Here is an 18,196-nt window from a genome sequence, read left to right on the forward strand (position 1 = left end):
CTGCAGATGGCTAAGGAGTTTAGTTACAAAGGGCAGAAGAAATATAGGATGATAGCAGGGACAGAAGGATCAAGTCAAGGGGGAGATTTTTCAAAATGGGGAAAACATGGACATATTCATAGGCAGTAGGGAATGATCCAGTCAGTAGGGAGAGACTAAAAATAAATGAAAGAATTGGGATGCCAGAAAAGGCAATCTGTAAGATGGGATGGTATAGAATGGGGTCATTTAAACACGGTGAGAGGTTAGCCTCGGTAAGGAGTAAGCCACTTCATCCTGAGACAGGTGTGAAGGAGATGGCAGCAGAAGGCATCTGAGTGATGAGAAATAAGGCAGAAGAGAGAGCTCATGGAGCATTGCCTCAATTTTTTTCTATAAAAGAGGAGGCCAGGTTCTCAGCTGAGAGAGTTAGGGGGAGAGGGAATCATGAGAGGTTTGAGGATGCTTGAGAAGGTTTGGAGAGCGGGATAGTCAGTTGCCTAGCAACGATGAGAGCCCAGTTGAAGTTGTATGGCACCAATTTGTAATGGACTAGTCAGAAGGGCTGAGTGATTTTCTCCACCTTTGTTCAGGAACAGGGGAGCACATGTTGGGAGGGATCCAAGGCTGAATATTTAATTCACAGGACAGATGTAAGATTCAGGCAAGACAATATGTGTAAACACTTTGCAAACTTTAAAGCTATACACAGTGGTGGTGGTGAGGGGGGTAATAGTGATGGTGATGGTGGTGGTAATGATGGTGGTGGTGATGGTGATGGTGATGGAGGTGGTGCTGGTGATGGTGGTGATGGTGATGGTGATGGTGGTGGTGCTGGTGATGGTGATGGTGGGGGGTGATGGTGGTGATGGCGATGGTGGTGGTGGGGGTGGTGATGGTGATGATGGTGGTGGTGATGGTGGTGATGGTGATGGTGGTGGTGGTGATGATGGTGGTGGTGGTGATGGTGCTGGTGGTGGTGCTGGTGATGGTGATGATGGTGGTGCTGGTGATGGTGGGGGTGGTGATGGTGATGGTGATGGTGCTGGTGATGGTGGGGGGTGATGGTGGTGATGGTGGTGATGGTGATGGTGGTGGTGGGGGTGGTGATGGTGGTGATGGTGGGGGTGGTGATGGTGAGGGTGAGGGTGATGGTGGTGAGGGTGATGGTGGTGAGGGTGGTGGTGGTGGTGGTGATGGTGGTGGTGCTGGTGGGGGTGATGCTGGTGATGGTGGTGATGGTGATGGTGGGGGTGGGGGTTGTGTTGATGGTGGTGGTGGTGGTGGTGGGGTGATGGTAGCGGTGGCGGTGATGGTAGCGGTGGTAGTGGCAGTAGTGTTTCTGTTATTTTTCAGCCCGTCCCTCCCTTCCTAGCCTTTCCCCAATCATCAGATTTAGAGGTAGGAGCACCCTAGAAATCTGCTGCCTGGAAGTCTTGGTTCCAGCGCTGAGGTCTGGAGAGGCCTCACCATGGGGTTGGACCCCCCCTAACATTCAGAGAGCCTCTCGGGGTTTGTAGTTGGCCCTACGCCACGCCACTCCCCAATTCACAGAGATGGAAACTGAGGGAGAGGGCAGCTGACTTGAAGGGGCCTGGCTTCGTCCTGGGGCTTGGCCGCAAGCCCCCTGCGTCGCCTTGGACAAGTGACTTTCTTCTCTGGGCCTCAGTTTCCTCATCTGGGTCAGATGGCTCCAAGGTCCCCGCCTGTTCTAAAGTCCACAACGTCGGGATTCTGGACCCAGGTGGTGGAGCCGGGAATGGGCAGTCGCCAGGACGGCGCCGCCCGGCATCTTAGCTCTGTCTCCTGGTCCCCAGGGTCTGCGGTTCCCTTCTCCCTACGCCTCCTTCTCCGCCCCCTCCTCCCACTCCGCCGCCCTCCTCCCCGCTCCCTCCCTACTCTGCCCCCCTCCTTCCCCCGCCCCCCCCGTTACATAACTGGGCTCTCAGAGCAGCCGAGCTCTCGCGAGATCAACAGCCTCGCCCCGCCCCCCTCTTCTCCCTCCACGTCCGAGGGAGCTGGAGGAGCGGCGAACATGGCGGAGCGCAGGAGGCACAAGAAGCGGATCCAGGTAGTGAGGCCGGGCCTCGGGCCGGGGCGGGGGCCGCGGCCGGGCCCGGGTGTTCGGGCGCTCGGAGGAAGGATGGGGAGCGGGAGGAGGCCGGAGCCGGGGGCTGGGGCGGGACTTGGAGGTCCGAGCGGGCTGGGGCTTGGGGTTGGGGGGGGCGACTGTATGTGGAGGGGGGGCGTGCGGAGGGGGGCGTGGGAGGGTGTGCGTGCGTGTGTGTGTGTGTGTGTGTGTGTGTGTGTGTGTGTGTGTCTCTGTCTCTGTCTCTGTCTGTGTGTGTCTGTGTCTGTGTGTGGCGGGGGGCGCCGTGTGCGGGCTGTGTCCGGCCGGAAGGGGGGCGGCGGCGGCCCTGCGGGCCGCGGTCACGCGTGGCCGTGGAGCTGGGTGCGGGGCGGCCTCGCTGCCGGAAGGCGCTTCTTCCCCTCCCCCTGCACACGGCCCGCGGGGGCCTGCCCCGCGTCCTGCTGGTATCGCCCCCAAAGCAGTGCGGAGCCTCGGCGTGTGCCAGGCCCCGCGCTGGGCTCCGCCGCCCCCGGGGAGGAGGGCACGGAAGCCGCAGGGCCTCGTCTGCCCGGGGGAGCCCCTCAGCCGCACCCCGCAGTTGGTCGCGAACGTTGCTGCGTCTGCCTCAGCGCGGGTGGGTGGGGTTCAGCTTGGGGGCCTTAACGTACCACCCTGTCCTTTTCATGGCCTGCGTTCCTCTGTCCTCTGGACCCCATTTCCTCGCCTCCTCTTCTGCCCCCCTCTTTTCTCAATTACCTTGGCACCTGGGGGCAAACAAACGAGGGCAGTGTTTTCCCGGATACGAACAAGGACTCTGTGAACATGTTGAGAACATTTTCCTCCTTAAAATATAAAGTATGCCTATGTCAACAATATGTATTACATGGGACAGTTTTTCAACGTTAAAAAACAGTCTAGTGTTCCATATCCCGTGTCTTGTCTTCCTGTCGCTATTAGAGTACGTGTTCTGTAACCAGATTAATTTGGAAATAAGGTAGTGAGGTTTACTTGTATTAATAGTATCACCTGGTGTGTAATGTTGCTAGAACCATCAATTAGTAAGGTAGGGGTGTGTGTGTGTGTGTGTGTGTGTACACACATGTATGTCATAGCAGTAGAGAAGATTTGAGTCACAGGAAATTTGTGTTCCAGAATGTTTTCCTTTTTGCTTATATCTACTCCCTTATAATTTAATACGTCTTTTTCTGCATGAAGTGTGTTTGCGATTTTATTGCCTCAGCTTCCCATCTATATGAAGTATGTATATTATGAACTAAAATTGATTTTAAAATGTGATTTTTTTGAATCACTTTTAAAAAAAGGTATACAGATTGAAGACTGAGAAAGGCTTCTTGAAAAAAGTGAGACCTGAAGGAAGCCAAGAGGTGGAGATGGAGAGAATTCCCTGCATGAGGTTGTGGGAGTGAAAATGCTGGAGACAGAGTTGTCTTGTGTGAGGAACAACAAGGAGGCCAGAGTCACTAGGTCATTAAGGTGTAAGAAGACTGGAAAGTAGGAAGGATCTACATTATGAAATGTGTGTGTGTGTGTGTGTGTGTGTGTGTGTGTGTGTATCGATAATAAACACACACATAAACGTATTGGGAGTGGTGAAGGAAGATAAATTTGATTTATGAGTTGAGAATAGACAGGAGTGGGGTGAGTTGAGGCTGGGAGATCATCCAGCCTGCTATTATAGTAGTCTAGGGAACAGCAGAGGAGAGAAGGGGTAATATGTAAAATATTTGGAAGGTAGAAATCTAACAAAGATAGAAACCTAACAGAGTTACGACTGGGGTCAGTAAATTATGGTGAAGTATGTTCATAATGTCTCAACTTTGTCACAAAATTTTTGGTTGAGGCAGTGTTCTGTAGGATATCCCTGTATATCTTTTTCTCAGGACTAGTGTTATCTGTCAGAAACTTATGGTTTGTGTGTTTTGTTTGTTGTTGGGTTTTTTGTTTTGTTTGCTTTTGGCAAAAGAGAAAGGCAGCACAACTTTTTAAATTCTTGTTTACTCTTGTGTGGATACTCAAAGCTATTGTTTTGTGTTCCTTAAATATGCAAAATTATTTTTACAATTTCTTCTGTGGTAGTTCTTAATATTTAAAAAAAATAGTCCTTTTAAAAATATTCCCAATAAAGTATTATCATTCTAACAGAACTCTGGCCATTTAATGATTATGTTCTTCTTATATAAAATCCTTTTTATTTAAATAAATTTGATTGAACTGGCATGGTCATAAATTGTGCTAGTGTTTACTCTTTTGTTGCCCTAGTTGAGTGTTTTCTTTTTCTTTTTTAAACATAAAGAATCTAACAGCAGACAGTTTAGTAAACCAGTAAATTTAAAACAAGTATTAACTCGGGTGTGGTGTAGGCAGTTAGCTTTGTATCCACTTTTTCTCCCAGTATTTCAGACAAGCAAGTAAATGTGTAGATGAGGTGATTAGAAGTGGATGTGGCATACTGGCAAATGAACACACATACATTAAATTGGTAGGTCTAGAAATTTTCTCCAACTGAGTTTCAGTTTCATCGTCTTTAAAATGGAATTAGGATAAATTATCTTTAAGATATTTTTCTAGCTTAAAGATTTTGTCCATCTAAACTTCATTTCTGTGAGAATTAGCTCAGTTTCCAGATTTGTAGGATCATCTTGAGGTTTTACTATCTTCATACATAGTGGACTCATGGGACCACAATGGTTGTGTTGTTACAGGATTTTTACAACTGTGTCCTGCATATGGTAGGTGTGCGATTGATAGATTTTGGTTAAATGAATTGGGGTTGTCATTATCCTTCCCCCCACCCCCCATTGAAAGAGTTGGCTTTAGTCAGTACAGGCCTGATCAAATCCCAAGTTTGATAACTTGCGTAGTTCCCGCATAGTGAAAAATTCAGTTCTGTGCCTGTGCATCTTCCATTTCCTCATCTGTAAAATAAGGGTAATCATGCCTTTATTACCTACCTCATTAGGGTTATTATAAGTCTCTAATAAGGTGGTGTTTGTAACACACTTTGCAACCCTAAAAGCACCACATAGATGTCAGTTGTTGTCATTGTTACTGTTATTATTGTTTCTTGGTCTGGACCTATAATTTCGTTAGTGTAGAAAGCTCCAGGGGAGGAAATTCCCTCTTAGAAGATTGGCGTTGTTTTGGAATTTTTTTAGTATTAAAGAGCTGCCTTGGGGCACTGTGAGATTGAATGATTTGCCTTGGGTCACATATCTAGTATGTGTTAAAGGCTGGTCTTCCTGATTCATGAACGTGACAGTCAACAAACATAAACATTTCCATATATAAAGACAGAAAAAAGATGATTGTTTATTAAACTGTGAAACTACCATGTGCAATTTGGTTTTATAAAAGTGCATGTCAGTTTTAACATGATAGTACCAACATTACCTTGCTTTGTCTTTCTCTTCCTCTGAACATCGGCAGTCTTTTGTCTATTTGTGACGTATTTCAGTGACATTCTTTTTTCTTTTTTTGCATCAGTATCACTACTTCTCATTCCCCTGTGACACTTTAGTCTCCTTCAATTAAAGCCCTGCCTTAAAGCAAGTAATTATAGAGTCAAGCAAAACAGATTAATGTTGTGTTTGTCATGTCTGAAGATGTTCATTTCGTTCTGTAACTGTAGTCTGTCACCCCTCCTCTGAAGGATTGGCAGCATACTTCATCATCAGTCTTCTTGAATTCTAATTGGTCAAAGTCTTTCAGACGTTGTTGTTTTCAGTGTACAAATTGTTCTGGTTCTTCTCACTTCGCTTTGCACCCATTCGTACACGTCTTCAAAGAGTTCTCTGAGTTCATCCTTTTCCTCATTTTTTATGTCTCACTAATTTCCATTACTTTCATTTACCATTATTTGTTCCAACATTCCTCAATCAGTGGGCACCTATGTTGTCCCTAGTTCTTTGTGGTAACAAAAAGTACTGCTATAAATATTTCTGCAGGTATGAATCCTTTCCCTCTCTCTTTGATCTCTTTGGGGTATAAACCTAGTAATTGTATTGCTAGGTCAAAGGAAATGTACAATTTAATGACTTGGTGTATAATTCTAAATTGCTTTCCAGAATGGTTAGATCCCTTCACAAATACATCTGCCTGACCTCCCACAGCTCTTCCAACAATTGTCATTGTACTTTTTTGTTCCTTTGCCCGTCTGACAAGTGTGAGGTAAAATCTCATTTGTTTTAATTTACATTTCTCTTTAGTGATTTGGAGCCTTTTTTCTTATGGTTGTTAATAACTTGCATTTTTTTCCTTTTTTTTTTTTTTGAGAGTGCTTGTTTACTATTTCTCTATTGGGAAAATACTGATTTTTAAGCGAAGGCCGAGAGAGACAAGAAGTAAATCAGTGGCAGGTGTAGGACAGTAACTCAATTTTCTTGACTCTTTTACTTTTATGAAACAACCAGTGCACCAGCCTGCTGCTGTTTTCAGTGCTGTTTTCTTTGCCCTTTCACCCCAAATTGAGGGCTTCGTTATAACAGTTTATATTGTTAGTAGATTTGTTTAAAACCACAAATATTTAAATCACTAATCAGATTTGAACTGACCATCTTCTTACAGAAATTTATCCTTATTTAATATTATAACTATGCTATTCATAATTCACTTCATATCTATTTGTCCTCAAACTTTCACTCAGCAGTGAGGGCTTGTTTCTAGATAAAGAGATTTGGTGGGAGGTAGTGGAGCTAGTCAAGATCAGTTTTTCTCCTACATTTGTATACTTAATACGACATTTGTAGAAATACAGTTCCTTAGACTGTTTGCTCAAAATCTGTAAACTGACTGAATGTTTACTGCCATTGATTAGAATGATTTTCCTTGCCTTGATCTTTTGCTGACTTGTATATCTTAATTGATCCCTGCCTTCTTATCCTGCACAACTTTTCCCATCTCTGTCCACCCTGTAGGCCTTCTCTGGATCTTTTGATAGGCTACGGATGCTGTTGGACCACAGGGCTAGCCATCAGCCCTTTGTCCTCTTTACACTCTGCATCTATCTGATAGCCTTAGTTGCACTTATCTTATGTAGTACTTCATTGGTGATGTGTTGCAGTTAGCTCATACCCACTCTTTACCTTTCCATTGCCCTTTGGAGGACTCACCGTTTTTATTTTTTGTAGCCCTTTCTAATTCTAAAGAGAGGAAATTGAAATTTTCATAACATTAGTCTGTTCTCTGTTATAATCTATTTTATAAAAATGTTCAAGAGAGTTTATATGTTGACTTAAATTGTACGTTTATTATCTCATAATGATATTAGATCTTTAACATCTAAATTTGCAAATTCCCTTTTCTATCTTCAAAAATCACCTTAACAGAAAATCTGACTTAAAGTTCAGTCCAGAACTAAGGACTATCCCAACTGGGTGTCGTGAAAGACAAACAAGTTTTTTGTTGGGAGAATTTGGACCCCTTTGTTAGAAGAAGGTTTTGTACGGTGAGTTTAAGTCAAATTGCCTTCTTAGATCAGTAATAGCTTGGACTAGAAGTTGCTCCTTTTCTGCTGTTCCCTTTGATATATGCTCCCAAGGCTACCAGGAGGAGGCAGGCCCCTTTAAGAGGCAAGAAGGCTTCCTGAATAGCTGGGGAGACCTTCCAAAATCACTGAGACTTTACTGGAGCATGAGGAAAAAAGGTAAGTCTTATTTTTGTCTCTGGCGGCTCAGAGCTGCCACGTGGCAAGATTCCCTTTCCTCAGCTTCCAGCTGCTAGGTGCCCTGGCTTGTCTTGAGGAATATCTCTATATTTCCTATCCCCAAAGAACAGGAAGGGAACAAAGAGTGTCCCCTAGTCCAAGTCCCTAACTTTACAGGCCCAAGGTTAGTTGTCACACAACCAGTTAATGGCAGAGTGAAGGCCAGAACCTAGTCAGTCAGTAAGCAGTTGATTAATGCCTTCCATGTGTCAGGCACAGGACTGGTCTCCCCAAATTATCTGATTCTGGATGCAGCAACTGGGGCAATGGCCTAGAGGCACAGGGAATTTTTTATAACAGTAATCCTCACTGTGGGCAATTAGGGCTTTGACTGCATGATTAAAACAGAAAAAAAAGATTAAGTATTCACCAGGTAAGTAGTCGTTTGTAATGAAAAAGAAAGTGTAGTGTAATATGTATATCTTACAGTTTTCTTATTTCACCATCCTCAATATAGCATTCATTAAGCATTTACTGTGTACCAGACTTTCATAGTCCAATGGACTTAATTACCCATGTATGTGTATAGTACTTTTCCAAGTAGTTTTTCAGTGACGATGATAAGCCTTCACTGAGTTGGGCTAACTGGGTGTATATATGCAGGAAATCTTACATAGAGCTTGATTGTCTGATTGAGAGATTACCTATAGGCCACCCTTCCTTTTTGTCTTTCCTCCATTAAGCTACTTACCTTTTTCTTAGGTATTGTACAGTTTACTACTTTACTATTTACTATTCTTGTACCAGGGAATAGGGAGACAGTATGTAGACCACTAGAATAGACTTCAGGAGACCAGCACTGTGGCTGACCCATAGTAGGCACTTAACCAACTGCTTTTTGCCTGACTGATGAACTTCTGGTCTTCGCTTTGCATTAACTGCTTGTGTGACTGAGAGCCAGTCACTTCACCAATCATGGGCTTTGATTTCCTCACCTGTAAAATTAGGGGCTCAGACTAGGGGATATTTTAAGATCCTTTCCAGTTCTAATACTCTGTGACTAAGTTTTGTTGTTGCTTTTTTTTCCCTTTTTTTTTTTTTGGCTAGGCGCTGGGGTTAAGTGACTTGCCCAGGGTCACACAGCTAGTAAGTGTTATGTGTCTGAGGCCGAATTTGAACTCAGGTCCTCCTGAATCCAGGCTGGGTGCTCTGTCCACCGCGCCACCTAGCTGCCTCTCTGTGACTAAGTTTTAAAATTTTTTCTATGAATTCATTTAACAAGGCTGTTTCTATTCCTTGCTTGATATGTCAGCAGTAATTGTACCAGGCTTTTTTTTTTTAAAGCAGTTAGACTGAACTTCCTCCAAACCACTCCCACTTCCCAACTTCTCTGTTTTCTTCTGTGGTACCAATATTTTTCAGTGTTTATGTTCTCCCCAGCTTTTATTCTCTCAACAGTCACCAGGTCTTTGAAGATATTTTATACCAGTCTCTCATCTACATTCCTGAGGCATCACCCGAGTCTAAGTTCTCATCATCTAATTCAACATACTCCTTATTCATCCTTTGAACAGAATTTTAGTGCCGGTTCAACTGCTTTTTTCCCCCCTGTCTTTTCTTTCTCTTCTTTGGGGAAGCAGTGTGGCAAAATGAAAAGAATGCTAGATGTGGAGTTGGCAGACCTGGAGTCCGATCTCCCTTTGCTACTACCTGTTTAAAACCATGTGTTAGTCACTTCTCAGAAAGATTTTAAATATTGAAGAAAATGCTAGGCTTCAGTTAGAGGTCAGTGAAAATAAAGATTAATTTTTTTCCCCATCCAATTTACAGACACCACAACCCTCCTCCTTCAAGACAGTCCAAATAGGAGTGCAGCTGTCATATAGATGGTGAGATACTCTGGATATTCCTGTTTGTGAAGGATGACATATTGGTTGCCTCAAAACCCAGAACTTCACAGAGCTTCCTAAATGAGATCCATAAGTACTCAAGAGGCTGGTCTAACTTGCCACACAGAAAAAATAGTAGTGGATGTTGAATAACTGTTTTCTAGACAGTGTCATACGCAGTATTCTTACAGGCATTCCATATGGCTGGAATACCACCATCTTCAAAGAATTATAGTTAGAGGTTACTCAGAGTCTGATGGTGAGGTGCTTGGTGGCCATTAGTAGCTTTTTGGAATATTGTATTCCAAGAGCTTTTCTCTTAGAGGAGAAGCTGACAGGTTTAGTATGATTCTGATTGTTGCTCCTTGGTACTCTTTCTTTTTGATTGATTGGGTTACCTTTATCTTTTATCTCTAGGACTTTTCCTTTTGGATTTTTTTCAGGAAGAGATAGATCAGTGAATTCTTTCTCTTTTCTCTTTATCCACTGGTTTAACTAGATCTGGGAAGTTTTCATTTACAATTTACGTTTTTAAATTAAATTTCATTTTTCTTTATCAAGCATTTATTTTTTCTGCCTTCCATCCTTCCCCTTTTCCCCCCATAGTGGTGGAGAGGAGAAAAAGAAAAGCCTTATAACAAGTAAATATTGTCAAAACAAATTCCCGTAATGGCCATGTCCAAAAACGCATGATTAGTCCTGAATGTGTGATTAGTCCATTATCTCTGTCAGGGGTTGAATAGCATTCTTTATCATCAGTGTTGATCAGAGTTCTAATGGGTCTCAAAATTGTTGGTTTTTACAGTGTTGAGATTATAATATATATTGTTCTGCTTCTGCTCGCTTCACTCTGCCTCAGTCCATATAAATCCTCCCAGATTTTTCTGAAACTGTCTCTATCTTCATTTCTTATAGCATAATGGTATTTCATTACCTTCCTGTGCCATAATTTGTTCAAGCATTCTCCAATTTATGGGGACTCTCTTTTGTCACAGAAAAAGAGCTGTAGATTGCTTTACAAATATCTCATTTGATCCGTATAGAACCTCTTCAGTCTCCTCAGAGATAGGCCTAATAGTGGTTTTGCTGGGTCAAAGGGTATACAATTTAGTAATTTTGGAGGCACATTTCCAAATTTCTATAATGGTTAGACCATTTCACAACGCCAATAGGACATTGTTGTGACTGTTTTCCCACAGCTCCTCCAGTATTTGTCATTTTCCCTTTGAGTTTCTGTTTATACTAGTTGTGGAGTTATTCCCTCCATCTAGGTTGGATTTTTGGGTATCTTTGCATTTTTTCCTCACACGCGATATTGTTTCTTAGTTTCATACCTTTTCATTGACTATCCCCAATGCCCGGAATATTCTCCCTTCCTTACTCTCACCTATGGCTTCTTTGGCTTCCTTAAGGACTCGGCTGAAATATCATCTTCTACAGGAAGCCTTTCCCAGTCTCCTGTCCACCACTAGTAACTTTTCTCTAAGATTGCTTCTTGTTTCCGCACACATACGTGCACACGCGCACACACGTACGCGCGCAGTTAAAATTCCACACACATACTTCCCTGTTAGAATGTGAGCTTCTTGCAGGCAGGACCATATTTTTGCCTGTCTTTGTATCCCCAGTGCTTAGCACAGTTCTGGAAAATGGTGAGTGCTTAACAAATGCTTGTTAACTGACAGCAGTTCTTTATGGTGGTGTGTATCTTCTGCTTGCTCATCTAAATTTGTCTCTTTGCACCTATGGCTTCTAGTTTGACCCTCAAAGGACAAATGGCCCAAATCTTTCCTTGTGACATCCCTTCAAATACTTTAAGACAGCTCTTGTGTCCTCTTGAGTCTTCTCAAGGCTTAACATGCCCATGGTCCTGCCTGGAAGAAGCTCGCATTCTAACAGGGAGGTGTGTGTATGGAATTCTAACTCTGTATGCTAAGCTTAGCAGTTTGTGTTTTATTCTCAAAGGTAGGTAAGAGGGAGATACTTAAGTTTTTAGAACAGGGGGAATTTTGCCAGACCTGTGCTTTTGGCAAATAATTTTGACACCTGTGGGAAAGAGATTAGAGAGGAGAGAGACTAAGAAAGAGAGACCAGTGAGTACAGTAGTGCAGACGTGGGGTGATATGATTTAAACTAGGGAGGTAGTTAGTGCTCAGAATGGAGAGATACTATGGAAGTAGAATAGGTAAAACTTGGCACCTCATTTGAGACAACTATATATTGACTTATTCGTGACAATAGATAGCTCTGCTGTCTTCCTGAGGCATGCGTTCAGGATGTGACAGAGAACCACCCAAAACTTGTAAAACCAGACCACTATTATTAACTACTTCTGGTGATTCATAGAAACAGTGATTATATTACTAGAAGGAATCTAGAAAGCATTTCATTGCTAAAGATTACTAACTCTTGGGCAAGAAAATAAAGATCTTAGGGGCATAAGTGATGTTTCTATTATAGTTGTCTATCAAAGACAAGGACTTCTGAAGAGGGGAACAGATTTCACTAAGAAAATGGTGTTATGGAATTTGGATTTCCCCACTAAATTGAAGAATGATAGATACTGGCAGGTGGTAAAGTTTTCCCCAACCAGGGCTGGAAAGAATATATTTGCCTGGGGTCTTGCAAATCTAGTCAAAAGGGATTTGAACTGAAAAGAAAAGGGGGAGAAAATGGCCTCTATATTTCCACCAAGTTATACATGTACAATCATGCAAAACATTTCTATATTCTGTATTTCTGTATATGTTGTAAAAGAAAAAAAGTTTGTTTCAGTTTGCATTTAGCCTCCATCAGTATTGTGTAGGGTTTTGTTATTGGTTTATAATCTTCTGTCTTTGTCTTTCACTGGTATCAGAGCTATATTTGTATTATAGATATTATGAGGGTCCTTTCTTTTCCTATTTTTGCAGTTTACATAATGTTAGAATTAATTGTTATTTTAGTATTTGGTAGAATTCACTTGTCTGGTCCAGTTGCCTTTTTTTTTTTTAAAGGCATTTGGGGTTAAGTGGCTTGCCCAGGGTCACACAGCTACTAAGTGTAAAGTGTTTGGTCTGAGGCCAAATTTGAACTCAGGTCCCCTGGACTTCAGAGCTGGTGCTCTATCCATTGTGCCGCCTAGCTGCCTCTCAGTTTCTTTTTTGGATATTGGGTCATTTAATCTTTCTTCTGTAAATCTGGATATTTTATGTTTTTGTAAGTCTTCATTTCCTCTAAGTTAACCAGGTTTTGCTTTTTGTTTTTCAGGTTTTTTTTTAGTTTGTGGTTTCTTTTTTTTTTTAATCATATAACTGTGCAAAATAGTTTATGATAATTTCCTTTATTCCTTCTTCAAATATAATGAATTCTCCTTTTCATTTTTGGTTTTAACAATTAGTTTTCCTCTCATTTAAAATCAGATTGGCTATTTTTCCCCAAAAAAGATCAGCTCCTAGTTTTATCAGTTCGTTCTTTTTCAGTCATATTTTTTTCTTTCTTTAATTTCATTAATCTCTTTTCTACTTTCTGCTGAATTTCTGCTTTGGTGTTTACTTATAGGTTTTTAATTTGTGGTTTTTCTAGTTGTTTTAGTTAGGTGTCTAATTCATTGATTTGTTTTTTCTCTCTGTTGTTGGTAAAAGCTTTGAGAGTAAAATTTCTCCCAAGGACTGCTTTAGCAAGTTTTGGTGTGTCTAACTGTTGTAATTTCCTCTAAAGAGATTTTCTGTTGTTTCCGTAATTTGTTCTTTGAACAACCAGTTTCTTTAAAATTTAAGTTATTTAGTCATAATTAAGTTTTAGTTTTAATTCTTTATTCACAGATTCTTTATTGAATATAATTTTTTTTGTATTGTGTGATCAGTAAATGATGCATTTCATATTTCTGCTTTTCTGCATTTTTTAAGGTTTGTCTGCTTCAGTACGTGGTCATTTTTGTAACAGTATCATGCATGGTTGAGAAATGTGTAAATGCTTGATAGAGGTATATCATGTCTTAATTTTTTTAAAAAAAAGGTTCTGTTGAAGTCCTTCGCTTCTTTCTTGTTTAATGTTTTTGTCAGATTTGCCTAGGTTTGTAAGGGGTACATTGAGATCTCCAGCTATTATAGTTCCATTGCTTTTTTTTTTTGCCATTTTCCCTTTAAATATTTAGATATATTGTTCAATGCATATAAAGTTTTATTTTGTTAACTGTGGTGCATTTAAGCATAATGTAGTTTCCTTTCTGCCTCTTTAACAGATCTTTATTTACTTAAGCTTTATCTAATATGATTTCTACCTGCTTTTTATTTGGGTTCATCTGAAGCATGGTAGATTCTGCTCTAGCTTCTCATTTCAAGTCTGTGTGAATCTTTGTGTTTCAAGTGTGTTTCTTGTAAATAACAGGTTTTTGGAATCTGTGTTGCTGTCCTCTTCTGTTTTATGGGCCAATTCATCTTACTTATGTTCAGGATTTTGATTAACTGCATTTTCCCCTGCATCCTACCCTCATCCATTTTTCTGGCTTTGACCTCTCTAAATAAAAGAGGGGAAGTTAGCCTAACACTTTTGACCTCTGAGGAGGGGAGGAAGGAAAAGGAATAAACATTCAGATACTGCCTTACCGTGTGCCAGCCATTGTGCTGAGTCCTTTACACATTTTATCTCATTTAATCCTCATAGCAGCCCTGCAGTGTAGGTGCTGTTATTATCCCCATTTTACAGTTGAGGAAACCGAGGCAAACAAAGGTCAACTGACTTGCCCAGGGTCCCACAGCTGTTAAGTGTTTAAGGCTAAATTTGAACTCAAGTCTGTTGAACAGTAGCCTCTTTCTACTTTGTTGTCTCTGATCTCTTCTTGTTCTGCCTGTAATCCCAAACTTTTCCTCTTCCTTTCCTTTTAATCCCGCCTTTATTTAACCCCTTTTTAAGTTGGAGTTTGTTTTACTTACAGCTGTTCCCTTACGTGTGCCTGTCCTCTGTAAATTTCCTATTTATCCTTTATGTAGCCTGCTTTGTATGTATTTGTTTACGCCTCCCCTCCAATAGATTTGTACACTACTTAAGGGCAGGGACCGTCTTGCCTCTTTTTGTGTCCCCAGCACTTAGCGTAGGACCTGGCACATATAGGCATTTAACAAAAATTTATTGAATTGAGTTGAACTTATCCTGCGTTCTCTCTTAAACTCACCCCCTTCTCTGTGCCTGTCTGTTTCTCTGTTGAGTTTAATATGTTTTATTCTGTTCCCTTCTATCTCCAGCCCCAGTTTCTGAGTTTGGGGGTTTGTGCTTAAGTCAAGTTCTGTTCACCACCTTCTGCAGGATTACACCTTTCATCTGCCCTGGCTTGTCTCCATTCCAGTTTTCTTTGGGATTCTGGCAGTCTTTTTGTGGTTGGAGACACAGAGATGCAGAAAAGTTAAAGTGACTGAAGATACGTGTAGAGCTGAGATGCTGTTGACCATCCTCTATTCCTTAATGCTCTCTCCTCTGTAGGGTTTTTGTGATACTGCTATGTCCTGTTCCTTTTCCTACCTATCTGACCACACCTTCTTAGTCTTCTTTGTTGAATCTTTATCCAGGTTGCATCTGCTGACTTTGGATGCTCCCTCAAGGCTCTTTCTTGGATCCTCTTTTCATGTCTATACTGTTTTCCTCACTGGTCTCATCAGCATCAATTTCGTCGTTCAGTCAGATCATCAGATTCAGTTTTCATCTCTGTGCAGATGATTTGCTGAACTATTCATCCATCCCTAACCTTCTGACCTCCAGTTCCACACCTCCAGCTGCCTGCTGTACATCTGGAACTGGATGTCTCATATATATCTTAAACTCAACATGTTTAAAACTGAGCTTATTCTCTTCCCCCCCAAAGCCTCCTCCCCCTTCCAAACTTACCTATTGCTGTTGAAGGTACCACTATCCTCCCAGTCAGCCAGGTTCAAAACCTAGTTTTCATTGACATCTCACTTTCCTTATCTCTCCCACCTTCAATATTCTGGTTCCTGCCAAGTCCTGTTGATTCTGCCTTCATAACAACTCTCATATATACCAACTTCTGTCCCCTGACATTGCCACCACCCTAGTACTGGTCCTTATCATGTGTTGCCTGGACTATTAGAATAGCCTGCTGCTTAGTCTCTGTGTCTCAGGTCGTGGCCCCTTCTTACTTTTCTCCCCTTCTTATGTTCTTCCACTTGCTGACAATCATTCAATCAATAAAAACATTTATTAAGCACCAGTATATGCCAGGCACTATGCTGAGTGCGGGGGATACAAAAAGAGGTAAGAAACCATCCCTGCCATCAAGGATCTCACAATCTAATGGGGGAGACAACATGCAAGCAAATATATACAAAGCAAACTATATGCAGGATAAATAAGAAGGCACCAGAATTAAGAGGAGTTGGCAGGAAGGCTTCCTGTAGAAGGTAGCATTTTAATTGAGACTTAAAGGAAGCTTGGGAGGTTGGTAGATGGAAAGGTAGGAGTAGAGCATTCCCAAGCAGGAGAAAATGCCTGGAGCCAAAAGATGCAGTGTCTTGTTCATGGAAAAGCTAGGCCAGTCACAGAATCAAAGAGTGTGGGTCAAGGAATAAGGTGTAATAAGAAGACTGGGAAGTTAGGAAGGGACAAGGTTATGAACAGCCTTGAATGCCAAGCAGAGGATTTTGTGTTTGATCCTAGAGGTGACAGGGAGCCACTGGAGTTGATTCAGTAGGGGGGTGCCATGGTCTGACCTGTGTGTTAGGAATGTCACTTTGGTAGCTGAATGGATGATGAATGAAGTGGGAAGGGACTTGAGGCAGGCAGACCTACTAGCTGGCTACTGTAGTAATACAGGAGTGAGGTGTTGAGGGCCTGCACCAGGATGGCCACCGTGTCAGAGGAGAGAAGGAGCTTATCAGGGAGATGTCGCAAAGGTAAAATTGGCAGGCGTTGGCAAGAGCTTGGACATGGGAGGGAGGAATCCAGGAATGACTCCTAGGTTGCGAGCCAAAGGACTGGGAGGACAGCGCTGCCCTTTAGAGTAATGAGGAAAGTAGAAGGTGGGACAGTTTGGTGGAAATATAATGATTTCTGTTTTGGACCTATTGGATTTGAGATGTCTGAAAGGCAGTTGGGGAAGTGAGATTGGGGGTCAGCAGAGAGTTGGGACTCGATAGGTAAGTTTGATGATCATCAGCATAAAAATAGCAATTAAATCCAGGGGAATTGATGAGAGAAAGGGAGAAGAGAAGAGGGTCCAGAACAGAACCCTGAGGGGCGCCTACGGGTGTCCAAAGAGCAGTCATCAGATAATCTGATGGTGCCCGGAAAGGGGCTTGGGATAACCTAGTGAATCAGGAATCCATGCCAGGCTGTTTGCACGTTATTTTCCCCGTTAGACTGTGAGAACAGAGACTGTCTTTTGGTTTTGAATCTCTTGCGTTTAATGTGGTGCCCAGCACATAGTAGGTCCTTAATATTTATTGCCTAACTTTGTGCTGTGTAACTTTTAAAAAATCTAATACTTGGATAAACATATGAATGAAATGTTTATCCATTTCACAAAGGAGACAAAACAGATGTGTTTACTTCCAGGATCCAAAAAAAATGTTGACAAGATGGAATTGTGGGTCAAATCTTGTGTGAAATGTAAGGAGGGTAAAAGTTAAAGCTTATACCAGGGTTCAAAAAAATCATCTTCAAAAATAAGATGAGGAAGTAAGCAATATATTTGAAAAAGATACAGGAAAGATATAGAGGATTGAAATTTCAGTATCAGAATTGTTCCTCCTTCATTCTGGAAGAAGCCTGATGACATCAGGAGGGTGATGTCTTGACTTGTGTGTAAATTGGATGTGAGTGGGGCAGAGCTGCACAAAGTCAGCCTCGCTCCGCCAGTCGTTGAAGGCCAGTGACAAGACAAAGGTCAAGACCACTGGTGATGGCCCAGAATGCAGTGGATGACCTTGGCCTTTCCAAATTAGGTCTTTTCCAGGTCTCAGTTTGTCTGAAGCCACATCCATTCAATGACTGAGGACTGGGTAAGAGTTGAGACAGAAGATGGCCCAATTTCGCTTCATGAAGATATAAATCTGGTAGGGGAAGATCCTCAGAGTTTCTGGCCAGAACAGAAAACAGTTGCTGTTGACACTCATTCCTAGCCATCAAAACCCAAACAGTGAGCAACAGAAGCTTGGGTTGGCCATTCAGTGAAATTCAGAATGATTTGTTTTTGAGGTGGAATCTAGACTGGTAATGAAGTAATAGGCAGCACTGAGAGGCATAGTGCTTAGGTGGAGACACTGTTGGAGCTATTGGCCTGTAGTTAAGCAGTTTACATTTGTTTCCCTTTAAGGTTTACAGTAGGGTTTTCCTCAGCATTTCTGTAGGTGGTCTAAGTATTATCCCCATGGAAATGAGTCAGAATACTGGAGGTTTAAAGAGATTAAAGAATAGGACAAAGCCTTGAGACACTCATTCTGGGTTGATAAACTATACTAACATCACCTAGGATAGATAGGAGAATGAAAAGAGGAGCAGTGTCTTAGAGAGAAGTTTCACCACAAGAACGTATCCCAGGAAAGGTTAGAGTGAGAGGTATCAAATGTTGCAAAAAGGTCATGGAGGATGAATACTATTTTATTT

The 18,196-nt window shown here is 42.0% G+C and overlaps 1 protein-coding gene across 1 annotated transcript in view; it reads left to right on the plus strand.

Annotated features, from left to right (window-relative positions):
• The first annotated feature begins 1,933 nt into the window (after positions 1-1,933).
• Positions 1,934-18,196, plus strand: part of SEC62 (SEC62 preprotein translocation factor) — a 40,176-nt gene continuing 23,913 nt past the window's right edge. The window contains 2 exon segments of the mRNA XM_020980265.2: positions 1,934-2,050; positions 6,136-6,238. Of these exon segments, the coding sequence (XP_020835924.1) occupies positions 6,137-6,238 (102 nt within the window). The 5' untranslated portion in view covers positions 1,934-2,050; position 6,136.

This window comes from Phascolarctos cinereus, unplaced genomic scaffold, assembly GCF_003287225.1.
Source record: "Phascolarctos cinereus isolate Bilbo 61053 unplaced genomic scaffold, phaCin_HiC Scaffold_7;HRSCAF=346, whole genome shotgun sequence".
Taxonomy (NCBI): domain Eukaryota; kingdom Metazoa; phylum Chordata; class Mammalia; order Diprotodontia; family Phascolarctidae; genus Phascolarctos; species Phascolarctos cinereus.